The 20,968-nt window shown below is 35.5% G+C and overlaps 1 protein-coding gene across 11 annotated transcripts in view; it reads right to left on the bottom strand.

Annotated features, from left to right (window-relative positions):
- Positions 1-20,968, bottom strand: part of ST18 (ST18 C2H2C-type zinc finger transcription factor) — a 169,180-nt gene that overhangs the window by 66,039 nt on the left and 82,173 nt on the right. For 3 of the 11 annotated variants that reach the window (XM_021555702.3, XM_021555704.3, XM_021555706.3), the window contains 3 exons: positions 9,114-9,220; positions 2,459-2,513; positions 470-500 (listed from right to left, as the gene is read on the bottom strand). The exons of 1 other annotated variant lie outside the window; for it this stretch is intronic. In XM_021555702.3, the coding sequence (XP_021411377.2) occupies positions 470-500; positions 2,459-2,513; positions 9,114-9,220 (193 nt within the window). Of the gene's footprint in view, positions 1-469; positions 501-2,458; positions 2,514-3,284; positions 3,362-9,113; positions 9,221-12,288; positions 12,297-20,968 lie in introns of those variants that run through there. 7 more of the 11 variants (XM_021555709.3, XM_021555710.3, XM_021555703.3 and 4 more) reach the window with 4 other exon arrangements.

The following is a 20,968-nucleotide window of genomic DNA, read 5'->3' as shown; positions in this document are numbered from 1 at the left end:
AACCTCAACAAATACTCAAGGAAGAATAAGCCATTATTGCACTTAGAATTTACAGGAGTATACAGATCTCTTTTATAAAACCATCTAGTAAAATATATTAATATCTCTTATAATGTTCAGATATTGAAATACTATAATACGTATTACAGGAAAAAGAAGACTAAAGAGCTGGGGATTCACCAGAAATTATTTTGTTGCATGCCCTGACACAGGCTGAAGATAAAACAACATACCAGAGTCCTGCCCACTTCACATTACTTTTGATTATGCTTGCATAATTATTGCTAACATTTTGCCTTATTTTTTTGTATATCTAAAAAGTGAACCCATATAAATTATCCTTTTTCAGATCAATCTTAGAGTTTTACAAAATACATTTGCTTCATTCTTTATTTTATAGAAGTAGCAGTGGTATAAATTTTTCAATAAGATAAGAAAATAAAACTGAAAAAATAAACAAAATTCTTACCTGAGCTCTTGAGCTATAGAGTCCACTTGAACTGTTAATAAAAGCAGGAAAGAATTAATTAGTTTACACTTTCAGATTTTTGCTTTCTGCAGCCTTGCACCTGCCTATCTGTAATGACAGAGGAGTGGCTATCAAAACACAGGTGGTTATTTCATGCTAACCATAGGATTGTAGCTACTAGTGACAAATGCTGAATGAATGTGTAATTGTCACAGTTATTTTAGGATGCATGAAACTTGGAATATGATGTTCAGTGGAACAATAAGGAAAATAATAAAAATAAAACTAAAAGTGAAGACCCTTGTTTTTCCTGAAAATAGAACGCAAAATCTCTTATTTTTCAGAATTTAAAATCAGTTTGGGAATTGCAAAGTCTGGTGTCTACAAATTCCTGCCCACACAGGAGTACACAGTATATTAACAAGGCCAACAGGTGTCTCTAAGGATTACTCATAATGCAGAGGCAACTTTTGTCGTTTCCACTTCTGGGAAAAAGGTTCTTGATATATTAATTGCTATAAGAGTATATGCACACGTCTAAAAACATGGAGAAAAGAAGAAGCCCATAAGCTATAAAAATGTGTTATTAGCATTTTGAGTGAAAGAGTATGAAACCCCTACTAATTACAACTGAAGATTTCTATGCCAGCCAAATTCTTTTAACTCACAGTCTTGACCAACAGAGAAGACATGCCCTAATTCTGAGGTGTGAGTAACTTCCCTATTCAGAGACTTTACAAGTTCTCTGTTTGCTACTTTTGAAATAAACATGACCTTTATATTAATTTCAGTGATCACCACTGAGAGTTGCATCAAAGTTCTGATATGACAATGATTATGTTTTTTAGAAAGGTTTGTCTGCATTTATCCCCTTGTCTGCAGTCAGTCTGCAGTACTTCAGTGCTTTACCTCTGTCTCCCTGAGTGATGTCTAGCACTTTTTGCCCCTTTGTTCATTTAAAATAGAGAATTAATGCCAAACCACTCTAATCTTTCATTCTGACCATAACTTGAACCTGAAGGCACAATATTAACAATTCAAAATAGTGAGTTGTGACAACGAATACTAGTAGTCTGTTTTGCAAAATCTTTAGAATCAACAATTCTCATTAAATTAGAGTGAAGGATGGGTGCTTTGTGCCTCTGAAAATAGTAATAAGCAAAAGTGTTCACAGGGCAGGCAAAACTTTGACATTTATTTTTAAGTATATCCATTTTCACTTATTATCAAGAGTCACAAAAAGTGTTATGAATTAAAATAAAAAGTTATTTTCCTGGAAGGGCTGTACTGCTAGTCAATCATGTTTTCCAGATGTTGAGATCATTAAGGGCCTTTTTATCTCTTGGTACTGCATTTCCATCTGTTCCTTACAAAAAGAGAGTAATATCTGGGAAATACAACTATGTCATAACTTTGCAAATGAAACATGAGCACCAATACTTCAAAAAAATCCACAAGATTGTCTTCTGCCACATACACCTGCAGCTTTTGATTAAAGAAAATTTACTTCTGGACCATTTACACAACTATTTTATAGATAATTAATGGCAATAGACAGAAAAACATTCAGGTGGATGAGAGAAAGTTTTGATATACAGTTTTTAAAGCATTCATTCAATGTTGTCAACTCTACTCTCTGTAGAAAATAATTTTGGGGTTTTTGGTTTTGTGGAGATTTTTTTGTTGGTTTTTTTGGGGTTTTTTGTTGTTGTTGTTAGGGATTTTTTTGCATAGTAAAAATGTGGCCTTTATTTTCTTTGAAAAATAACTCAAATACAATAACATCAGTAGGTTTTTTGGCTTTTCTTTATACCATAGCTAATAACATTGCGCCTCTTAATGCCAGCAGTCTGTGTCCTGCCTTGATTAAAAAAAGCAGCCGTAAGGAAGCTACAGAGTCTCTCAGTGCACATTAAGGACTGTGCACAGGAACTATGATATTTCATGGTGTTCTGGGCACAGGGTCGTGGAGCGTGCTTGCTAACTCACCCTTGGTTCCTTTGGAGCGTGTGCGCAGCTTTTTATTTTCCCCATCTGCATCCATCTGTAATATTAACACAAGGTCTTTAATTCATACCTTTAGCCATTGAGAGAAAAACCCCACTCCAATCCTTTTTTTTTTTTCACATTTCCAAAGGCTAGACAGTAATAGGAAAAAAAGAATAATCATGCCTTATTAATCTTGTCAAAGAGATAAAAAGCCATCTGTGAATATCTAGTAAATACCTAGGAGATACCTTTAATGATGCAGATTTGTTTAATAAAGTGATAGTTATGAGTGACTCTGTAAGGTTTAATGATGAGGTCTACAGGTGTTATCTGAAGGCATAAGGTTAGAAAGAGTAATGCAGCATGAGTGCAGCTTTCAGCATCCACTTCCTGAAAAAAAAGGTCCCAGAAATCTGCTGTGACTACCAGTAGTTACAATTTTCATTGTAACTGAGGTCTACAGCTATGTTGGGGCCTGCATTTCTGACAACTTCATCCTTAAAACATGAAAGCTTGCTTGATAATGCATAACACATATACAGCTTTGAAATTCTTCAACGTGTAATCAACTACTTCTTTAAGAAGTTCTGCTTGAAGAGACAGTGAATTATAGATTTATAGGGGGCTTTCTTGGAGAATGTATTGTCCAGATTTGTATTTTACATTATAAAAAAAGAAATCCAAACAATCAAAAGATCAAATCCCAGATCCCCCCAGAAGTCAGCTGATATCATAAGTTTTCTAACTGAAATAAGAGAATCCTTTCAAGATCAGCTGTTCTCACTACACTTTTGGCTACATCTAAACCCAAACTGGAAATATTCACCTTCTGGTCTTGGATGTGGCCCAGACACATAATTATAGGGGCAGGCTTTCAATCCATGGATTTTATTGCAAACCCCTGAAATTCAAAGGGATTAAGATTTCATGTTGTGGTGTGGAGAACTGCAGTGACAAATAGCAGGTTGTACAACAGTACAATTTTGACCATATCCAGGAATGCAAACTCCTTTCTAAAAGTAGCTCTTACTTTTTATATAAGAAAGTTTTATCAAACTTTACATAAGAAATTCTATCACCAGGAATTTTTTGTCTAAGCAAAATATCGGGAACTATGTAATTTTTGTCAAAGCAAAATGTTGGGAACTATGGAATTTTTCTTCAGTTTATGAAGGAGCCTTGCTATCTGTCTTTGACTTGAATCTCAGTTTTCCTGTTTGCAAAATGGTGATGATCAAATATACAGTAGACAAAGCAACTCCCATGGGCTTCTGCAGAGCAGTTTGCAGACACCAGAGTCTGATTTATGAAACTGTGTTGGATGATAGCTAGATGTGGAGACCAGAAGTTGCCAAGCATGTCTCCCTGAAAAATGTCACAAGATGAATACTGATGTCAACAGAAGATCCTGTCAATTATTTCACTTTTTCTTTCTGAGGATCAGCTAAACTGTGTTGAACTGAGGAAAGATGCACAAAGTCCTGTTTGTGACTTTTTCCATTTATAGAGTTTGAAGATCTGAGTATGCTTTATTTTTAGCTCAATATGATTCAGATTACTGAGATGTTTTGAAGGTCTTATCTGAAAGAACATTGCAGAATATGACAAGATTGACCTGAGAAATAAAAAGAGTAAAGAGCCTTTCTAGGGGATAAAAAGCATTTCTCTAATTTCCTGGAGTTTATTTGTTTTTATAAACATTTTAATATTATAAGCAGACAGTGGAATCAAAATACCATTTTGAAGGAGAGAACACAAATATTTAAAAAGGGTATTCATGGACTTGAAGAAGTGAAATTCTAGAACACAGGTTAGCGATGTCTGAAATGAAAATATAAATGGATGAAAATGCACATCAAAGCCAGACAATTATACCTTTTCTCTGTTTAAACTTACATCCAATATTGATTATTAGCAGGAAAAAACATGAGGAGCTTCTATTTATGTAGTGGGGCTGATGGCAGCCTTTACTTGTTACTATCCTTAAAAGCTGGAGAATGAGTTTTTGCAATGTGACTGCAATGGTAATGGGAAACATGGCTCTGTTCTCTGATGCTGAGTTGTGATTGAAGGCACTGACCTGCCATAGACTTATAATAGGGGAGCAGGTGTGGCAATGATGGACTTTAATTTCCTTTAATAAACCTTTTATGTGCCACACTTTTACTGCCATTCTATGCTCTCCAAGGTCCTGCACATAATAGGTTCATTACTTTTGATTACTATAGTCTATTGAGACAAACAACTCCAGAACACACTATATATTATGTTCAGTTAAACCAATATAGACTATTTATCCACTGTGCATTATTTCACCTGCAACTCTACAGACAAAATTAACAACAGCTCCGGTAAGCTAAAACTATTAAAAACACTGGTACTCCTTTGTCATCATTTCATAATAAATACCACACCAATCACAGTGCTGCTCTTTTAATTATGAAACAAAAAGTGCCCACTGCTTCTACTGAACAGCAGTTACTTTGGTCTAAACAGCAGGTTGCACTGTGATGAATATTTAAAAACTGCACAAAGAGTGAAAAACAATGATAAAATCAATGCAGGTGATTTTTCAATTGATTTTCTTTCCTTGTAAAATGAGATATATTTTTATCATCTCAAACCTATAATTTATAGGACAGTTTATGGTGCATACACATATCAAAGTAATCATCATGTCTGTGTTGCACAAAATGCATCCTAACTTACAAAATAGTCCTATGTATTATTAACTTGAAATACAAAAGTAACTGAATAAAATTGAAATTGCTAAACTGTGTCAGCAAAATAAAAACCTTCTCTTGCTTAAAATTTAAATGTTCTGTCTTTGGTAGTTCTTTTAGAGACTGCCTTATACTGATACAAAGTGAATGAAGTTTCTCACTTCTGTTTTTCATCTACATAGTGATAATTTTACATGAAATTACATCAAAGGATGGCCAGCAAGAAGCATTCAAACTTTCAAATCGCCCATGGAACAACAAAAGGATTAAATTCTGATAAATTCTAGCCAGTATTTTAGAGGTACTTGTGAAGGTGTCAGTTTGAGACATATATTATTACTGTTGTGTCTGTAAAGGCTGGAAGGATTCTGGAAGGTGCCTCATGCTGTCAAACCTGGGGGACGGTCACACTTCCTCACACTACATATGAGTCAAGAATCCATAAGGGGTAAATAGAATGGTCATGTCTGCACAAAATACTCACACAATATCACTGCTAATTTTTTTAGCCATCAGGACCATGGAGATAATAAAATTTTTGCCAGGAAAATTGTATTGGGAGTTATAGTCCCATAATTTTTAAGGGCAAGCTTTACAAAAACAATGGGAAGTGAACAGTGGAAATAAGTCCACTTAATCTCTGGGTTTTATATATAGATTCTCTGATTTGATGGATTTTAAACTCGTCTAAACATTTTCTTTTCAAAATTAGTTGAAGCTATCTAATGGACTCTAAAGGAATTAGTGGGAAATACATAGTCAGAAACACAAGAACAGAGATGCAGCAGCTCTGCAGTCCCAAATAATTAAGCAAGTAGGCTAAGAAATAAATGCTTTCTGCTTCAGTTATACTCCATTTCCATGATCTCAAAATTTACTGAAGATACTGATGTTGAATTATTTTGTGAAAACATGTTCCAGCAAATCCCCCGAGGTTTATGAATGCCCTCTGTCTGACTTTGTGAATTTCATTCTGATCTTTCCTCTACTTTTTCTTCAATGTTTATTGAGATTTAAGTGTAAGACTACAAGTAGATCACAGAAAACTGACTGGAGTCAATGACAATACTCCAAATTCTGCTTGGCTGAAATGATAATAATTTGCTATTTAACTGCTACAAGGTATTCATGTTTCTCCAGATTAATTTACTGGTGCAATCGCAGCAATCATACTTTCTGAGCAAACTGTTTCAGAGTTCCTGGCTGCAGGAACCAAGTGGTACTTCTTTTGTTTGTACCACCCCACTGCAGTTAACAGACTCGAGAGCAGCACCTGGAAATACTTCCCTGAGTGAGAGAATCAGTATTTGGCTCTGAGTTTGGTTTTTTGTGTGCCTGGAGTCTGTCTGTGCACATGTGCATGTACTGATGTTATAATAGCATCCAAGAATATGACTAACAGCTGAAAATAGGGCATGTGCAATAAATTATAATAATGAGAATAATAATAATAGCAACTATGTCAGTTTACTTGCACATTTTTAAATTTGAATTTCAGAAACTAAATTGACACTACTATCTGGGTAGGATAGTTTTACATCACATTACTATGAAATAAACTATGGCTTAGGGAAGCCAGTGCTGCCGACATAAAAGTGAAGGTGAAAGTGAAATGCATCTCCTGGAAAGAGCTCATGTAAGAGCTACGCACTTTATAATTTCCATTGTAATCTTCATACAAGCGTGGCTTTCCTGGAGTGGGTTTCACACTGCTGGAGTGTCAGACTCTTTCCTTTCACATAACTAGCTAGAGGAATAGAAATCGCCACTTTATCTAGAGATAAAGAGTATAAGCTTTATCACTGCACTGTGAGTTTCTGACTTAAAGTTATACCTGATTTTCAAAATTAAGTTCAGGGAATCATTTCACTAGGACAAACTTAACCTGATTTTAAGAGGTCTGGAAAAAGAATAAATTTTCTCTACTCTTTTTAATTTGTGAATTCCTGAAGTTCACAAGCTTAGTGAACTCAGTCAGAAGAACAAACCTAGCTGATTTTTAAAGCACAGAAATCCATTCTCAAGTCTCCAACAGAGGCCACAAACGTCAAAGCTGAAGTCATATTCTGCTAAGGACAATGAACAGGACTGTGCTGTTGTCATGCCCCAAGGTGATACAATACTCTGTGTACGTATCCCTACAGTAAATTATACCCTCAAAGCAAGATTTTCAGTGGTTTTGATACTCATATTTTGATATTTCTTTTCACCAAGTCATGTAAGATTTTACCAAATAAAAAGAGAATAAAGTCAGAGAGAATAAAAATTTTAATAAGTCTGAAAGCATTGTCTGTATGTGTATATGTGTGCTGACTGAATTTTTCGCTTAGTCTACGGTAACATTTTTAAAGTGAAGTACTGATCTCACACCAATGGTGAGAAATATAATGAGGGAAAGAAATGCCAAGAACACATATAAGGGACAAAGTTAGGTATTTTCATTTCTGGAGGTAAAAATAATCCAGAATCCAAATACAATTTTTTTAGGAACATTTCTTGTAATGTGGTTAAAATTTCTTACTCTTAATTTCTTACTCTTCTTTTTCTTTCTTTTTTTTTTTTTTTTAATAATATGTTGATGACCAGAAAGAAAAATTATTTAGAAATATGTTCTTAAAGACTACCACTAAAAATATACCTTTTTTACTGATTTTGACTATTCTTAACCAAGGAGATATTGCATCTTTATTTTTGAAAATTTTGCTTTAATTTGCTCAATGATGTGCCTGATTTCTCTAGGAAAAAGTTGAATGACACAGAAGTAATTGGTTCAGCTCACTGAATTTCTTGAGAATTAAAAGGAATCCATTTACTAAATGCAAACTTTAAAGCATCTTTATAACACATTTAAATAATTAACAATTTGGCATTTTACAGTGTGAGTGAATGGTGTACCTGTTTCTGAGAAGTAGATTTTTTAATATTGAATTCACTACTTGAAAATATGTAGAGACAAAGTAAGCCTCAGATCAGAGACAAGCTTGAATAGCTTTGTAATGAGGATGATTTATTTTGATTCTCACTTCTGATTTCTGAGTTGTCACTGCTGTTGTATACTTCATCCATGCAACTTTGCACAACTGGCAGTGCTGAATATAAACCAAAGCCATATGTTTATGTCCTTTTGCCAAACGACTACAGCAAATAGTTCTATTATTCCCTTAGGTAACCAACATGTGCCAAGTATTTCTATTAGTCTTCTTTACCAAGGCTTTAGAGGGCAGAGTCGCAGCTTCCTGAAATTAAGGGGCAACTGCTAGTTTTTAAATTCAGAGAAAAATTATATACTAAGCTGAAATGCAGCTCAACTCAGGTTACCTTCTGGAGGTTTTTGTTCCTAGATTATAATTTTTTACGTAGTTAAAGATCTTGTCACTATTTCCTGTGCTATTATATATTAAACATAACTTTGTAGAAGCAAGAAAGAGTCAGAAAAAAAAAAAGGCTTTGATGCTTTGAGATCTTTTTAATTACACTAAAGTTTTAGACCACCCAACTGCTGTATAGTTAAAAAAGACCCAAACCAATAAACCTTATACATACATACACACACACACACATATATATATATATATATATAAATCACCAATAAACTATCCATCAATAATTTTAAATTTAAGCAGTGCATTTTGAAACACATTCCCATTCCCGGAGTCATATAGATTCAAAGATACTTGTGTTACTGACAGTATGTACGGCTAAAAGAGTGTAATTCACAAACTTAAGAATTAGCATTTCTATGTATTTACAAAAATTTTCATCTCTTCTGCTGTTCAGTACTGCTCTACCTGACTGTTGAAGACTTTCTTAAAACAGCAGATATTATGCAAGAAAAGTGCATGAGGCATGACACATGAAACCCCATAGTATTCTACTGCTAATATATAACCATATTTCTACTCAAATTAATTTTTGTAAATAAATTATCCCACCTTTGTGTGTTTCCAGGTGAAAATACGTGCAGATTCCAAAGGACCAAATTTGTCACAGAGCCCAAGATGCCTTGCCTGATTTAACAGATAATCCTCAAATTCATTCTCTGGAAAAAACAGACAAAAAAAAAACAAAAACAAAAACAACAAAACAAAAAACCCCAGCTATACTAAATAAAACATAGATGAAACAAGATACTCATTAAATAAAATGGGTAAATAATCCAGGTGCAATATTTTTTTCAGTGTTTTTACAAAGATAGGGTGTACAGGCATCAATGGTGCTTCTAAAGGGCATAAAGAAAAGTGTTTCTTTCTTTTCTTAGAGTCTCTTTACATCATTAATGCCCTTTTGATAGCTTATGAAATAGACCTGCTCTTAGAAAAGTTTTTTATCTTGTGTGGACAATAATCGACCGTTCCTATATGTAGAAATCCGTAGTCAAATGTTTTAATTGCATCAGACTGAGTGGGATGGTTCAGTTCATGATGTAAAATAAAAGAGAAGCATTCTGAAATATTTTAAAAACAGAAGAAAACCCCTCTGTTCTATTTTTTCTGACTTCAGATCTTAAAATTTAAAGTTTGGCAGGCTGAGAGTGTTCTCAGCATAAGCCAAATTAAGGAAATCTTTGACATTTCTCCAGGCTTAATTTTTTATTCCTTTCTGTCAGGACTTTATGCTAAATCAAGAGTGACAGCGAGGGAAGTAGAGCTGCAGAAGTTTACATCTGCGTGTACAACACTGAGATCCTTGTTTTCAGAAACATTGAATACCCAAACACTCCTGACATTTTAAGTTCTAGGCACTTGCAACCTGGAAGAATCTGACAATGAGCAGGGGCAGGACAACTTTTATTTAGGGGTTGCTCCTAACACTAGCGACCAAAACATTAAAATTTTGCTATCCGTTGCAACTTCAAAGGTCTGTTTCACATAGCATCCAGTGTATTTAGTAAAATAGATCTATTCATTGAAAATATTCCAATTATTACAAACTTTGGAAATAAACTTTCAAAAGTGTAACTATTCTTTTAATGATATCTGATAATTTTTTTTCAACAAAATTTTGAATGCTACATTTCTGAAATTGTAAAGGCTCATTCTAAACACATTCTCAGGGAAGCTGGAGTTTCTTGAGTGACTAATTTCTGCTTGTGCCCCAATAGATAGGATTCTAGTTTCATCCCATCAAGAACTTTTAATTATAATCAGTACACTTTGATCAAATAATGAAACGGACAACAGATGTAAGACAATAAAGAAGGGAGAAAACCCAGAGTAAACTATCCCAATACCAAAAGGATTTTTTAAGTTTTTTTAAAGTATATGTTACTAGAAAGAAATGTTGTTTATCCTCAAAGCCATATTTTCCTGTTATTTTATTTCAACATTCATAAAAAAAATCCCAAAACCACAAAAGAACTCTCAAAACCTTCTACCTTCCTCTTCCTCTTTGTTCAAACCGCACTAACCTAAAACAAAAGACCTCTGAGAATAACTACAATGGTGAGCAAAGCTTTCTAAAGACTTAAACTTAGCAAATTTTTGTCTAAAATTCTATCAACTTAAGTATTTATTAACAGTATATTTTTCCTTTCTTTTCTCAAAGATTGCCAATAAAGAACTAAATCACATAAGGGAGTAGCTGCAAACCCTTTGAGTTCCCTGATGTCAAACTCATTAGCATCCGAATAACCACACAGCAGCACATCATCTGCACAATTGCAATTTTTTACTACTTTTAATAGCGCTTCTCAAAGGGCTCATTTTCAACTTTCTTCAGTGGTTAGTTGGTTCTCTGGGGAAAAGGAGCTTCCTGACGCTCACAGCTTCCACTCAACAACCAGGCCGTTTGCTGTCAGAAGCATCAGCCCTCTGCCCTAACCCCATCTGCTGTCTCTCTCATCCTAAGGGACTGAGAGTTAAGACAGCACAGCTGAGATCCACTTGGAAAAGTGCACAAAGGACAAGGAAAAATATACTAAACTTTCCACATTTAGCTTTACATAACAAGCTAGTATAAGTATTTTGCAAGTCTTCCTAAGAAAAGGAGTTTGGACTAGGATGGGTCTAGGGAGCAGGTTTTAAAATTGTAGTGAAAAACTACATGCAACAGTGTCAAAACACAAAAACCTGCACTGTTCTGCTGTGTTTAAACACAACAGAAGTTGCTGATTGTTAGTAAGTTTAAATGTACTGGGCTTGATTTCTTTCACATAACAGAGTGCTGGCTGCCATTCAGCTGATTTGTGGGTGAATACCCACATTTGAAGATAGGGTGTCTCATAAAAATTCTAATACAATTCCAGGCATCTGTCATGCTATTAATAGGGTCTGCAGGATTATGCTGCATCATGGCATGTGACATACCCTTAAAGTAACATGAACTATGTGTCACTCCTGCAGACCCCTGTCTGCACTCCAAGAAGTTATATTTCAAATATAAATGTTGGGATCTAATAGTTTAGGTAACAAAAAAGGCTTGGTGGTGATTTCAGCAGGAGTATCAAGGCATTATACAGAATCTATATAGTAAGTTTTATGAGTTGTAAACTTGATCATGGGCCAAATTTTGAGGTACTGCAAGAAATGCAGAAATCTGCAATACCAACTGGATAAAATAAGATCTCAGCCTCAAGAGCCACAAAGTACATCCAAGCAGGTTGTTGGTGGCTTTGATGATAAAATCATTGTTGATGGAAATGAGGCAGAGCTAATATTTATTTGTCAATCAAGGTTCATTGGTGGGGTCACTCCCCTCGGGTCCACATGTATCTTCATTTGTTCCAATCTATTCATAGCTTGCTTTAACTCCTTTCTCTATTTTTATTCAAGATTCCAAAACAATTTACAGACAGTAAATTATGCCTACCCTTCAACTGTCTATGTGTCTGAGCAGTATTTTTTATCCTAGAAGGTGAAATCTGCTTGCCTATAAAGAAAAGTTTCGCCCCTTTCAACCGTCATCTCAATTCAACTAGAATAATAAACTTTATAAAGTTTATAAACTTTATAAACAAAGATGGAATATATGAGTTGCTTGATTTGTCCATGTAATTGTTGAAGTCACTTGGAGTCTTTGCAATTCATTCCTTGGTTTATATCCATTTCCAGTGCAACATGATTATGTACTGACTTTGAAGTGCCATCCTACTGAGATCATGAGTCATACCAGGATACTGATGTGAATGACAGTTTAGGTCCTGATCCTGTATATCAAATGTTGGTGACAAATCCCTCAAACAACTATTTTTGTTGACCCATCAGCTGTGGGTAAAAGTCCACTCATTCAGGTCAGATTATCGGTGCTCCTGAGGATTTTAAAATGAGAAAAGACATATTGTACAACCACAAAATTATCTCAGCAGAAGTCTGAAGTTGTTTTCTCTATCATAATTTCAATACTCAAAGCTGTACAATATTTGCAAAAGATCCCAAAAGCTTTTTAAACATAATACATTCTATTTCCAACAGGTTAATCTGATTTTCTCTCATTTACCACATCTCTGGTTGATACATTGCAAATTCAGGAATGAATAATGGCTTCAGTTTGAGATTTGTTAACTCGGATAAAAGTAACATCTAAGGAAACAAAATCCAGTGTGCCCACCATTATGATCCTTGAACATTTTTACAGTTCCACAGTGACAGTGAATTCTTTTTCCCAAGACAAAATAATACAGCGTATTTACTATTTGAGAAATTCATATGTGAAAGAAAGATACCATTGCAAATAAGTAAAGACAGCTCTGGACTTCAGTCAGATCTTTATCCTGCACAGTCTGAAATCTGTGACTTTACACGTTAAGTTCTGCACAAGCCTCAGGGAGATCCTGAAGTACATGTAAAATATTCAGCTTATGAATAACTGAATTTCCTTTGGCCTATACAATCCTTGCAAGGAATCTGCAGGTCTCTACTTGGAAACATTTTTTTTTTTGTGTATAATTTAAGCTTCAGAAAGGAGTTTCCTTGGGGTAGAGTACTCATCTTTGCCTTATTTCATTTAGTACAAAGTACACAGGAAGCAGAATTATTGCTGTTTCAACAATTGCATTTTCTTTCTCAACTCTAATGCTAAACTTTATCTTATTTTGTTCTACCCTGAGATGAACAGAAGGTCACATTAGCAGTGTGATACAGGCTGGTAACCCAGGCAGTTGCCTTTCTAGTACCTCCAAAAACTTCACTTCCATGTATCTTCTCTCTTAAACAGAGCAGTATCTCCAAAGCCAAGATCATATTTCACCTAGCAGAGGAGTTTAACTTTCACTGGATTTAAGCAACAAACTATCCCTCAAAGATGCCAGAGGCTTTGCTGTAATTAACATAACTGCATTTAGATGCTATTCATGACCGATAATTCCAACACCTTGTGAAAAAAAAAAAAAAAAAACCGGTTTCAAGCTGTAAACATTATAAACATATTCAAATAAGCTTAACGCAATCTGCCATGCTTATTTCTGCCTAGATCATGGACCAGCGAAATGGTTAATGCAAATGGATTTATAATTTGCTTTGGGGGGCCAGTTTCTTCTCCTTATTTATTAGCCCAGCTGATGGGGCAGATTTGATGAGGCACTTCTGGAATAATTGAGTCATCACACAAAGAAGGCTGCTAGCATTCAGAGTGGTTTTATCAGCAGCAAGCAGGCCTGATTACTGACAATTACACTCTGATCCGGTGATGGAGGAGAAAGAGCCAACGAGTGGGAAATGTCCGTGTTTCTATCCAGGAATAATTTCTACATTCATTTTACATGCTAAGTGTTTCCTATCTCTGCATAATAAACTGTAAACAGGAATAGATGGCACAATGTCCCTTAATATTTCCTGGTAATGAAGACACAAATGTACAGTGAGTGCTGATAAATATAGATGAAACATAAGCTATTCTCTGAGTCGGTATTGTTACCTTTAGAATAAATGCATTTTGGTGGTAAAAGCATAATCATAGCTAATGCAAAAAAATGACAGAAGATTGAAGCTGTCCTTGTAACTACACAGAAACTTTGTAAAAGTCCTGTTAATCATGACTGCTCTAGAGGCTCATAAGCTGAAGGTGATATACTGGAAAGAACATAATTTTGTTTCTCAATAGTCAACTATGTAGGAACTCTTTTGCTTTGACACAGTAAAGGAGAGCAACAGCAGTGACCTCCATTAACACTTCAGGGATAGAGCACATCTCGATGCTAAACTGACAAACAATGAAGCTGGTCCTAGAAGACATCTTCACCATGATAAATTCTCATTTCCCTCTCATCAGCTTTAAGACAGTGTTTATAATGAATACTAGAGCTAGACCATAGATTTCATGAGTTGTGTTAAGCAATACATTATTGCCTTTAGAACATTATTTTTATAGCAATTTAGATGCTGTAAAATTACAGTTATTAACAAAATTCGGCAAGCAGAACTTTGAAAAACTGTTTCTTCAGGAGAAAAAAATGGGGGAAAACATGAAAACAGACATAGTGGAGAGTTGAAAAGTAATTTTGTGTTTGTTGATGGGCAATTATAGATTTCAGCTAGAAAAAGTTAATATCCTAGTCTAGGGAGAGTTTTCCTTTTTAAGAGTTGATCAGGCATGAAACACTGAATAATAAACTTTTGCATGCTTGTTTATTCCTTTTCCTCTTCTTAAACTAATTTATAGCTTCAAAAGAACTAAAAGTTATTCTCTGCTCACCGACAGTAACTATGGCAACTATGTTTCATTAAAGTAGCCACTTAACTTCAAGGCTTGTGTTACAATGATATGCATTATTTTGAGTAAATCCACTCCATAACAACCTTATGATTTCAGAGTAATTTTAAAAGAAAGTTCAAAGAGTATGCGTTGTTGATGCTGGAGCACAGGGTTTGTTTTCTTCAGAAACATGTTTACTCTTTTCCAGCCAGGGTGACTTTCCCTGCGTGGAGTCACCTCTGCTGGGAGGTGCTGTGCTGGGGGAACGCTGCTGCCTTCAGCAAGAGATGGGCTCACTCTGCTCAGGGAAGGGCTGCCCAGTAGTTGCAGGACTGAGGCCAGCAGGAGATGCCTGAGCACACAGATCAGCACAACCAAGATCAGCAAGATCGTGTGGGTTTAATTACTCCATTACCGCCCTCTTTGGTGGTATCATCAGAATCCTGGTTCTGATGTTTCCTACATGCCTGCTGTTTAGCTGCCACTGTTACAGTATTTCTACTGTATCTGATTTTTCCACTTAGTTACGTATTGATGGGTTTCAAGGGCAGTTTTATGGGATGCTGTTATGGTTGCACTGAATCTCTGTAGAAGTTCTGAAGCTGGTTAGGTTCACTAAAAGTGAAGGTCATTTCTCAAATACTTACAGGCTTCATCTATGTTCCTCTATTCCTTCCTTGTGATTTCTGACTGTTTCCAGCCATATTTTTTTAGGAATATTTTCATAGTTAGGACATTGCAATTCTGGATAAAACCATTGTGACATAGCTGACTGGAAATTTTCTGACATAGAGTCAAAAGGAACAATAAACCTAAAAATACAGTCTACTTTTACTAAAAGAAATATAAAACTACCACTCTGGTACCCTGTGCATTCATCTTGCCCTTCCTGAATGAGTTCTCTTCATTAAGCATGACAGGCATGTCCCAGGAAAGGGAAAGTCACACAAAGGGAAGAAGTGTGCCTTCCCTCAACATTCAAATCACATATGTTCATTAACTTCAAGAGTGCCATGTGAAGTACAGTCTGCCATCATTTAAAAGACTTGTAATGACCCTAACTGCTAAAGATAATGGGGGCTTTCTTACACTACTGCACTGCCCTGAAGATCCTAGGAACATGCTGAAGAGCACAGGAAAAATCCTCCAAGAATAAAAACACAACCTTGAAAATCAAAGCAGTAAAGGACAGCCAAAAAGTTGACTAATACTTGTCAAATACAAAAATGTGCATGTCAAATGTTCCTTGGGACAGACTTCTTATGCAAAAAGTTTTTCTTATTATATGTTTGCATCAGGTAAATGGAGCAAGGAAAAGCATGTTCAGTTTATTCAAACATAATAAGAGGTCTGCATCACCAAGAATGGTAGTTTAAACTCTCTTTTCAGAGCCTTTTATGACCTAAATTGAGACAAAGATTATTTCCTAAAATGACACCTGTCTTCTGTCGTAGGCATAAATAGAAGGCACTATGATTGGGCAAATAACTGGAAAAAAAGGATTCTGGAATTCTCTTCCTGCCTCTGCCACTGTTCTGTGCTCCTCAGCAAGTCTTTTCACCTTTCGGTTAAATGAGGATAGCAACATAGAGTGCTGTAAAGTGCTTTTGTGCATTTCTAAACACACTTTAATGTAGGAAATATTATTTTCATCATCATGGATTCATCAGTTCAGTAGCCTGCTCATTTAACTTCCCTGAAACTCAACTTGAAATGTTTCCACTTTCACTGCAGGCATTTTTACAAAAAAACAAAAAAACAAACAAAAAAAAAAAACACAAAAAAACCCCCAAAATATAAAAGGACAATACTAAGAAGGATGGGTACTAAAAACACATGGTGAATAGCAAAATAACTTAAAACACATTTCCTCTCTTCTCTCCTAATATCTTAGGCAATCTGGATATAACTGTAATCTTTACGCATCAGACTCTTATCTTAAAAATCTGTTTATTTTCCTGTTTAAAGAAACATTCTTTGAGAAAATATCTTTAACTATTTTGCTTTGAATATTTTTGCTCTCATTGCTGAAAATGTAAGTAAGGTGTGTGTGTGTATATTTATTTATTTATCTATGAGTGTATATGAATATATATGTGTGAGTGTAAATATATATATTTATGTGTATATAAATTTATTTATATGATTGCAGTAACATTAAATTCAAATATCACACACAATAAGCACTGTGTTTAATTTAAAAGAATTTGAAAGAGGAAAGTTTCTTTCAATGTGAACCTCTTAGATGTGTGGTACCGCTAAACAATACTCAGTTAAGAATAATGCTACAGGAACTTATCCTTGTAGTACTATTTTATATTGGAACAATAATAATAATTCTATTGTGTCAAACTGTACTACAGGAAGATGAAAAAATCATGCCATGGAGACATGTCTTACAAACTTTGTCACTTAAAGGTCAATTGTTCTTCAGATTCCCTAGTGTAAGCCTGGCTGCATTGAAAAGAACCAGGACACTCTGGGGGACCTCTGTAGCACAAGATGTCTGCATGTGAAAGCACTCACATGCACTCGGTGTTAACCACACAGGTATACAAATACACACTCCTGGTCAGAAGGTCTGAGAAAGTGAGATGGTCAGAACTATTTTGCATGTGACAGCTGTAAACAATAAACAGCAGTTTAGAAATTTCAAGAGCACAGTAAATGAAATTTTGTTATTTTAGGTAATAATTATTTCATTCTTCATAAGTAGGCCTTAATCAGGTGTCTGCATATCTATGTAATAGTCTGGTTTGTTGTTTGGGCTCTGATTAAATCATGGGCTCTGTCTTGAGTTGGTACCTCAAATGCCAAAGTGTTTTTAGGAAAAGGGATGGGCTGAGGGGTGACTTTCTGCGCCCAGGGCATAATCCTTTTTTTCTCTTTTCATTTTCATATGCTGTGCTTACCCATTCAGGAGACAGATTTTTTACTTTCTTTTGAAGAGGTTTTGCATCAGAACTGTGTCCTGATACAAGAACTTGTAGCTGTGACTTTTAAATAATCAGCCTCACTAAAGACTCCATTATGGCAACCAACAACCTTAAATCATTTTGACAGTGCATTCTCTGCACTGCCCCTGTATTTGGAGTCCTCAAAACATTGAAAGCTGGGATAGTATTCATAGTTAAGAAAAGTCCAGAAGCAGCCAAACAGGTGGGCACTTCTTTCAGAAAAGGCCTTTTTACATAGAAGACCTTTTGTACACTGGTTCTATCCTAGGCCCCTTTCAGGGGCTACACCTGAGAGAGAAAGTGAATTATCAATGACATTTTTTTAAAGAATCAGTGGTTTAACACTAATTTCTAATCAGATCCTACAGAAAGGAACAGCTCGCATGGCAGCTGTACTTTTCCCAGGGTTAATTACCTTTCACTGCTCTCTACTAATGAGTCAGCTGTTCCTGTCATCACACAACTACACTGTGTTCATCTGTAGCTCTAGCTGTGGACAAACACAGTAGCTAGAGCCCTGTTTACATATTGGCGAGGTTTGTTGTGCAAAGAATTTGCAAAGCAATTTAAAAAAAGAAAAATACTTAAAACTCCTTCCAATCCCATGTTTTTTTTCATGGAAACAACATTACATTTTTGGGCAAACAAAAATGGTTACTAAATGCATCAACAGGAGTAGGAATCTAAGGATAAAAAAGCTATTGAAAGGTTTTTTGGTTTTTTTTCAATATTGCATAATAGTTTGTATCAGGAAGATTAGATCCTTGTAGCCATCTAGCTTGTCTTACCTGATTGTTGAGTGAGGATGTAGCATACAGATCTAGGAGCTAGAAAACTTCTTTATACAATTTTGTTTTAAGTAGTATAAGCAATAATAGCACAAAAATTAATGCAGTTAGGGAAAGAGTTTGTATTACTTTATATGGCAAATTTTAATGATTTAAGACTTTCTGTAAACTGTTCATGTTTTTATGCAATTCCAACAGGTAATTCAATAGCAAGTAAATAGAACACATCATTTTCTATCTAGGTTGAAGAGGATGTATTTTTTGTACCCATATAAGATCAAGAGTAATACTCACTATTGGCTATTTCAGCTTTCTTGTGGAAAGTACAAAGACAATGGCTAACGTCAGGCATAGTGACAGCTTTTCCAAAATTCAAGTCCTGTTTGTGTCAACATTCAGAAAATGTTTTTCATATAACTGAGGGCAGGACTCTAAACCGGCGCTGTCTTTATAAAACAATTTTATGCTGAAAATACCTGTGTGGAGGTTACCCCGATCTGAGGAGATTTCCTCAGTGTAAGATCTGCAGATGTTAGCAGAGAAAGCAAATTTTCACCAGACAGCAAAGGGACAACATACGCACACATGTCATGTGAGTACGTGTCATGTGAGAATGAGCTCAGCTACTTGCAGTTGCACCTGCAACAGGCCTGTTCATGAAGTTATTATCTGAGGCTGAATTCCTTTCTAGGTGTCACATGAGATAATGGAAATGGACAAATTTGTGGCAGGAACACAGACATCTTAACATGATAATGGAAGAAGAAATTTAAACTTCCAACTCCAGGTAAACCTTGCAGGACTGACATCTCAAATTATGATAAATTTCCTTTTGGGAACACCAAAGCAAAGCACCATGGCATTCCAAGGGATCACCTCAATGGTCATCTAGGAAATGAGCAGTACACTTTTGTTAGAGCATCACTGTAACAAACCACTTCTTTCTGTCAGGCATCCTAGGTGGTGCAAGCTGTACTGACAGCTCAAGCACTCAGAGAAAATGTAAGCTGTGTGGCTATGCTGTTTTAAAAGGCAGATATTTATTTATTGCACCATTAGAAGCAATTGTCCTGCTTGATTTTGGATTAAGTGAAAGTGAATTTCCTGAAGGTACATTAATTGGGTTTAATGATTCACAGAAATCCCTGATCACTCAGGTCAGGCCAGGGAAAACTGTATGTAATGCTCATTTTGTCTCAGTTTCTTCCCCTGATCAGATTATTCCTTCTTCCAACACACTGTATCTCACTAACTGTTCATGAAAAAAAAAAATAATTCCCACCATGATTATTCCCCATATAATCAGTCTTCTCATGGCTTTTCTTAGGTTTTCTGAGTTCTCAAGAACTTTATTCCTCCTTCATCCACAGGCAGAAAATAGGGAAAAATCCTTTCTACTTGGTGAATAGGAAAACATCACCTTTGGAATGAGTTTCACCTTTCCTGAGATCTGGTCTGCTTAGCTTGAATTCTGTTAGTACCCAGGCTAAATATCTCTCTACTAGAAGCAGGCTTCATGCTGTGCACTGAAGGACCTGGGATGCTAGAAGGCAGCTTCTCTAAAGAGTCTGTTGAGCTGATGATATTCCTATCGTGGGGATATCTGTAGGAAATTCAGGAAGAAGGAAAAAAAAATGGTGCCAAAAACCATGGTGTCTTCCCTACTCTTTCCTCTTATAAACTTGACTTCTTTACTCCTAAATTATCATGGAAATTTAAAGGACAGGGATCATCATGCAACTAACAAATAGATACCAAGCCCCAAATAAATAGGGAAGTAAGCCTTTTGACCTGGAGGGTGTCTGTAATGCTGAACTTGCTGTTTGTAGGCTGGCAATCATTGATTGAAAGCAGCTTGCACTCCCTCAATATCACAGTACTATTTCCCATGATCATAATATAGTAGCATGTAAATCACATTAATAACAATAAAAATAACTGGTATTGCTAATGTTGTTGCTATAAATAACACTGGGCCCAAAGCATTCAGGGCTAAAGCTGTTTATTCTCTCACGCTATTCAGAATGACTTAGGGATATGTAAGAAGACACTTTTTAATGATAGAGACCACACTGTTGATTTTGGGGAAGAAAAGTCTGAGACAATTATGTTTAAGCTTTTCAGGAGAAATGTTATAACATTATAAAGGTTTAAGTTTCTTGAACTGGTGCCAATTTATATCATAATAAACTTTGCATGCCCACAATCTTGTACATGACTTTGATTGACTTTGAGTCTGTGGAGGTGCTACTGGAGGTGCAGAGTCACTCACCCTTTGTAAAACTCATCATTTCAAAATAAGATCAAGCTGAGCATTATCTTACAGTAGAATTTACTCCTGTGTCTATCCTACCCTCAGGGAAAGAGTCTGAAAAGACAAAATAGCATCAGAGATACAGCTATTGCTCCCTGCTT

The sequence above is a fragment of the Lonchura striata genome, chromosome 1, assembly GCF_046129695.1.
Source record: "Lonchura striata isolate bLonStr1 chromosome 1, bLonStr1.mat, whole genome shotgun sequence".
NCBI lineage: Eukaryota > Metazoa > Chordata > Aves > Passeriformes > Estrildidae > Lonchura > Lonchura striata.
Note: the sequence above shows the minus strand (reverse complement) of the source record. Positions and strands in the feature narration are given on the sequence as shown.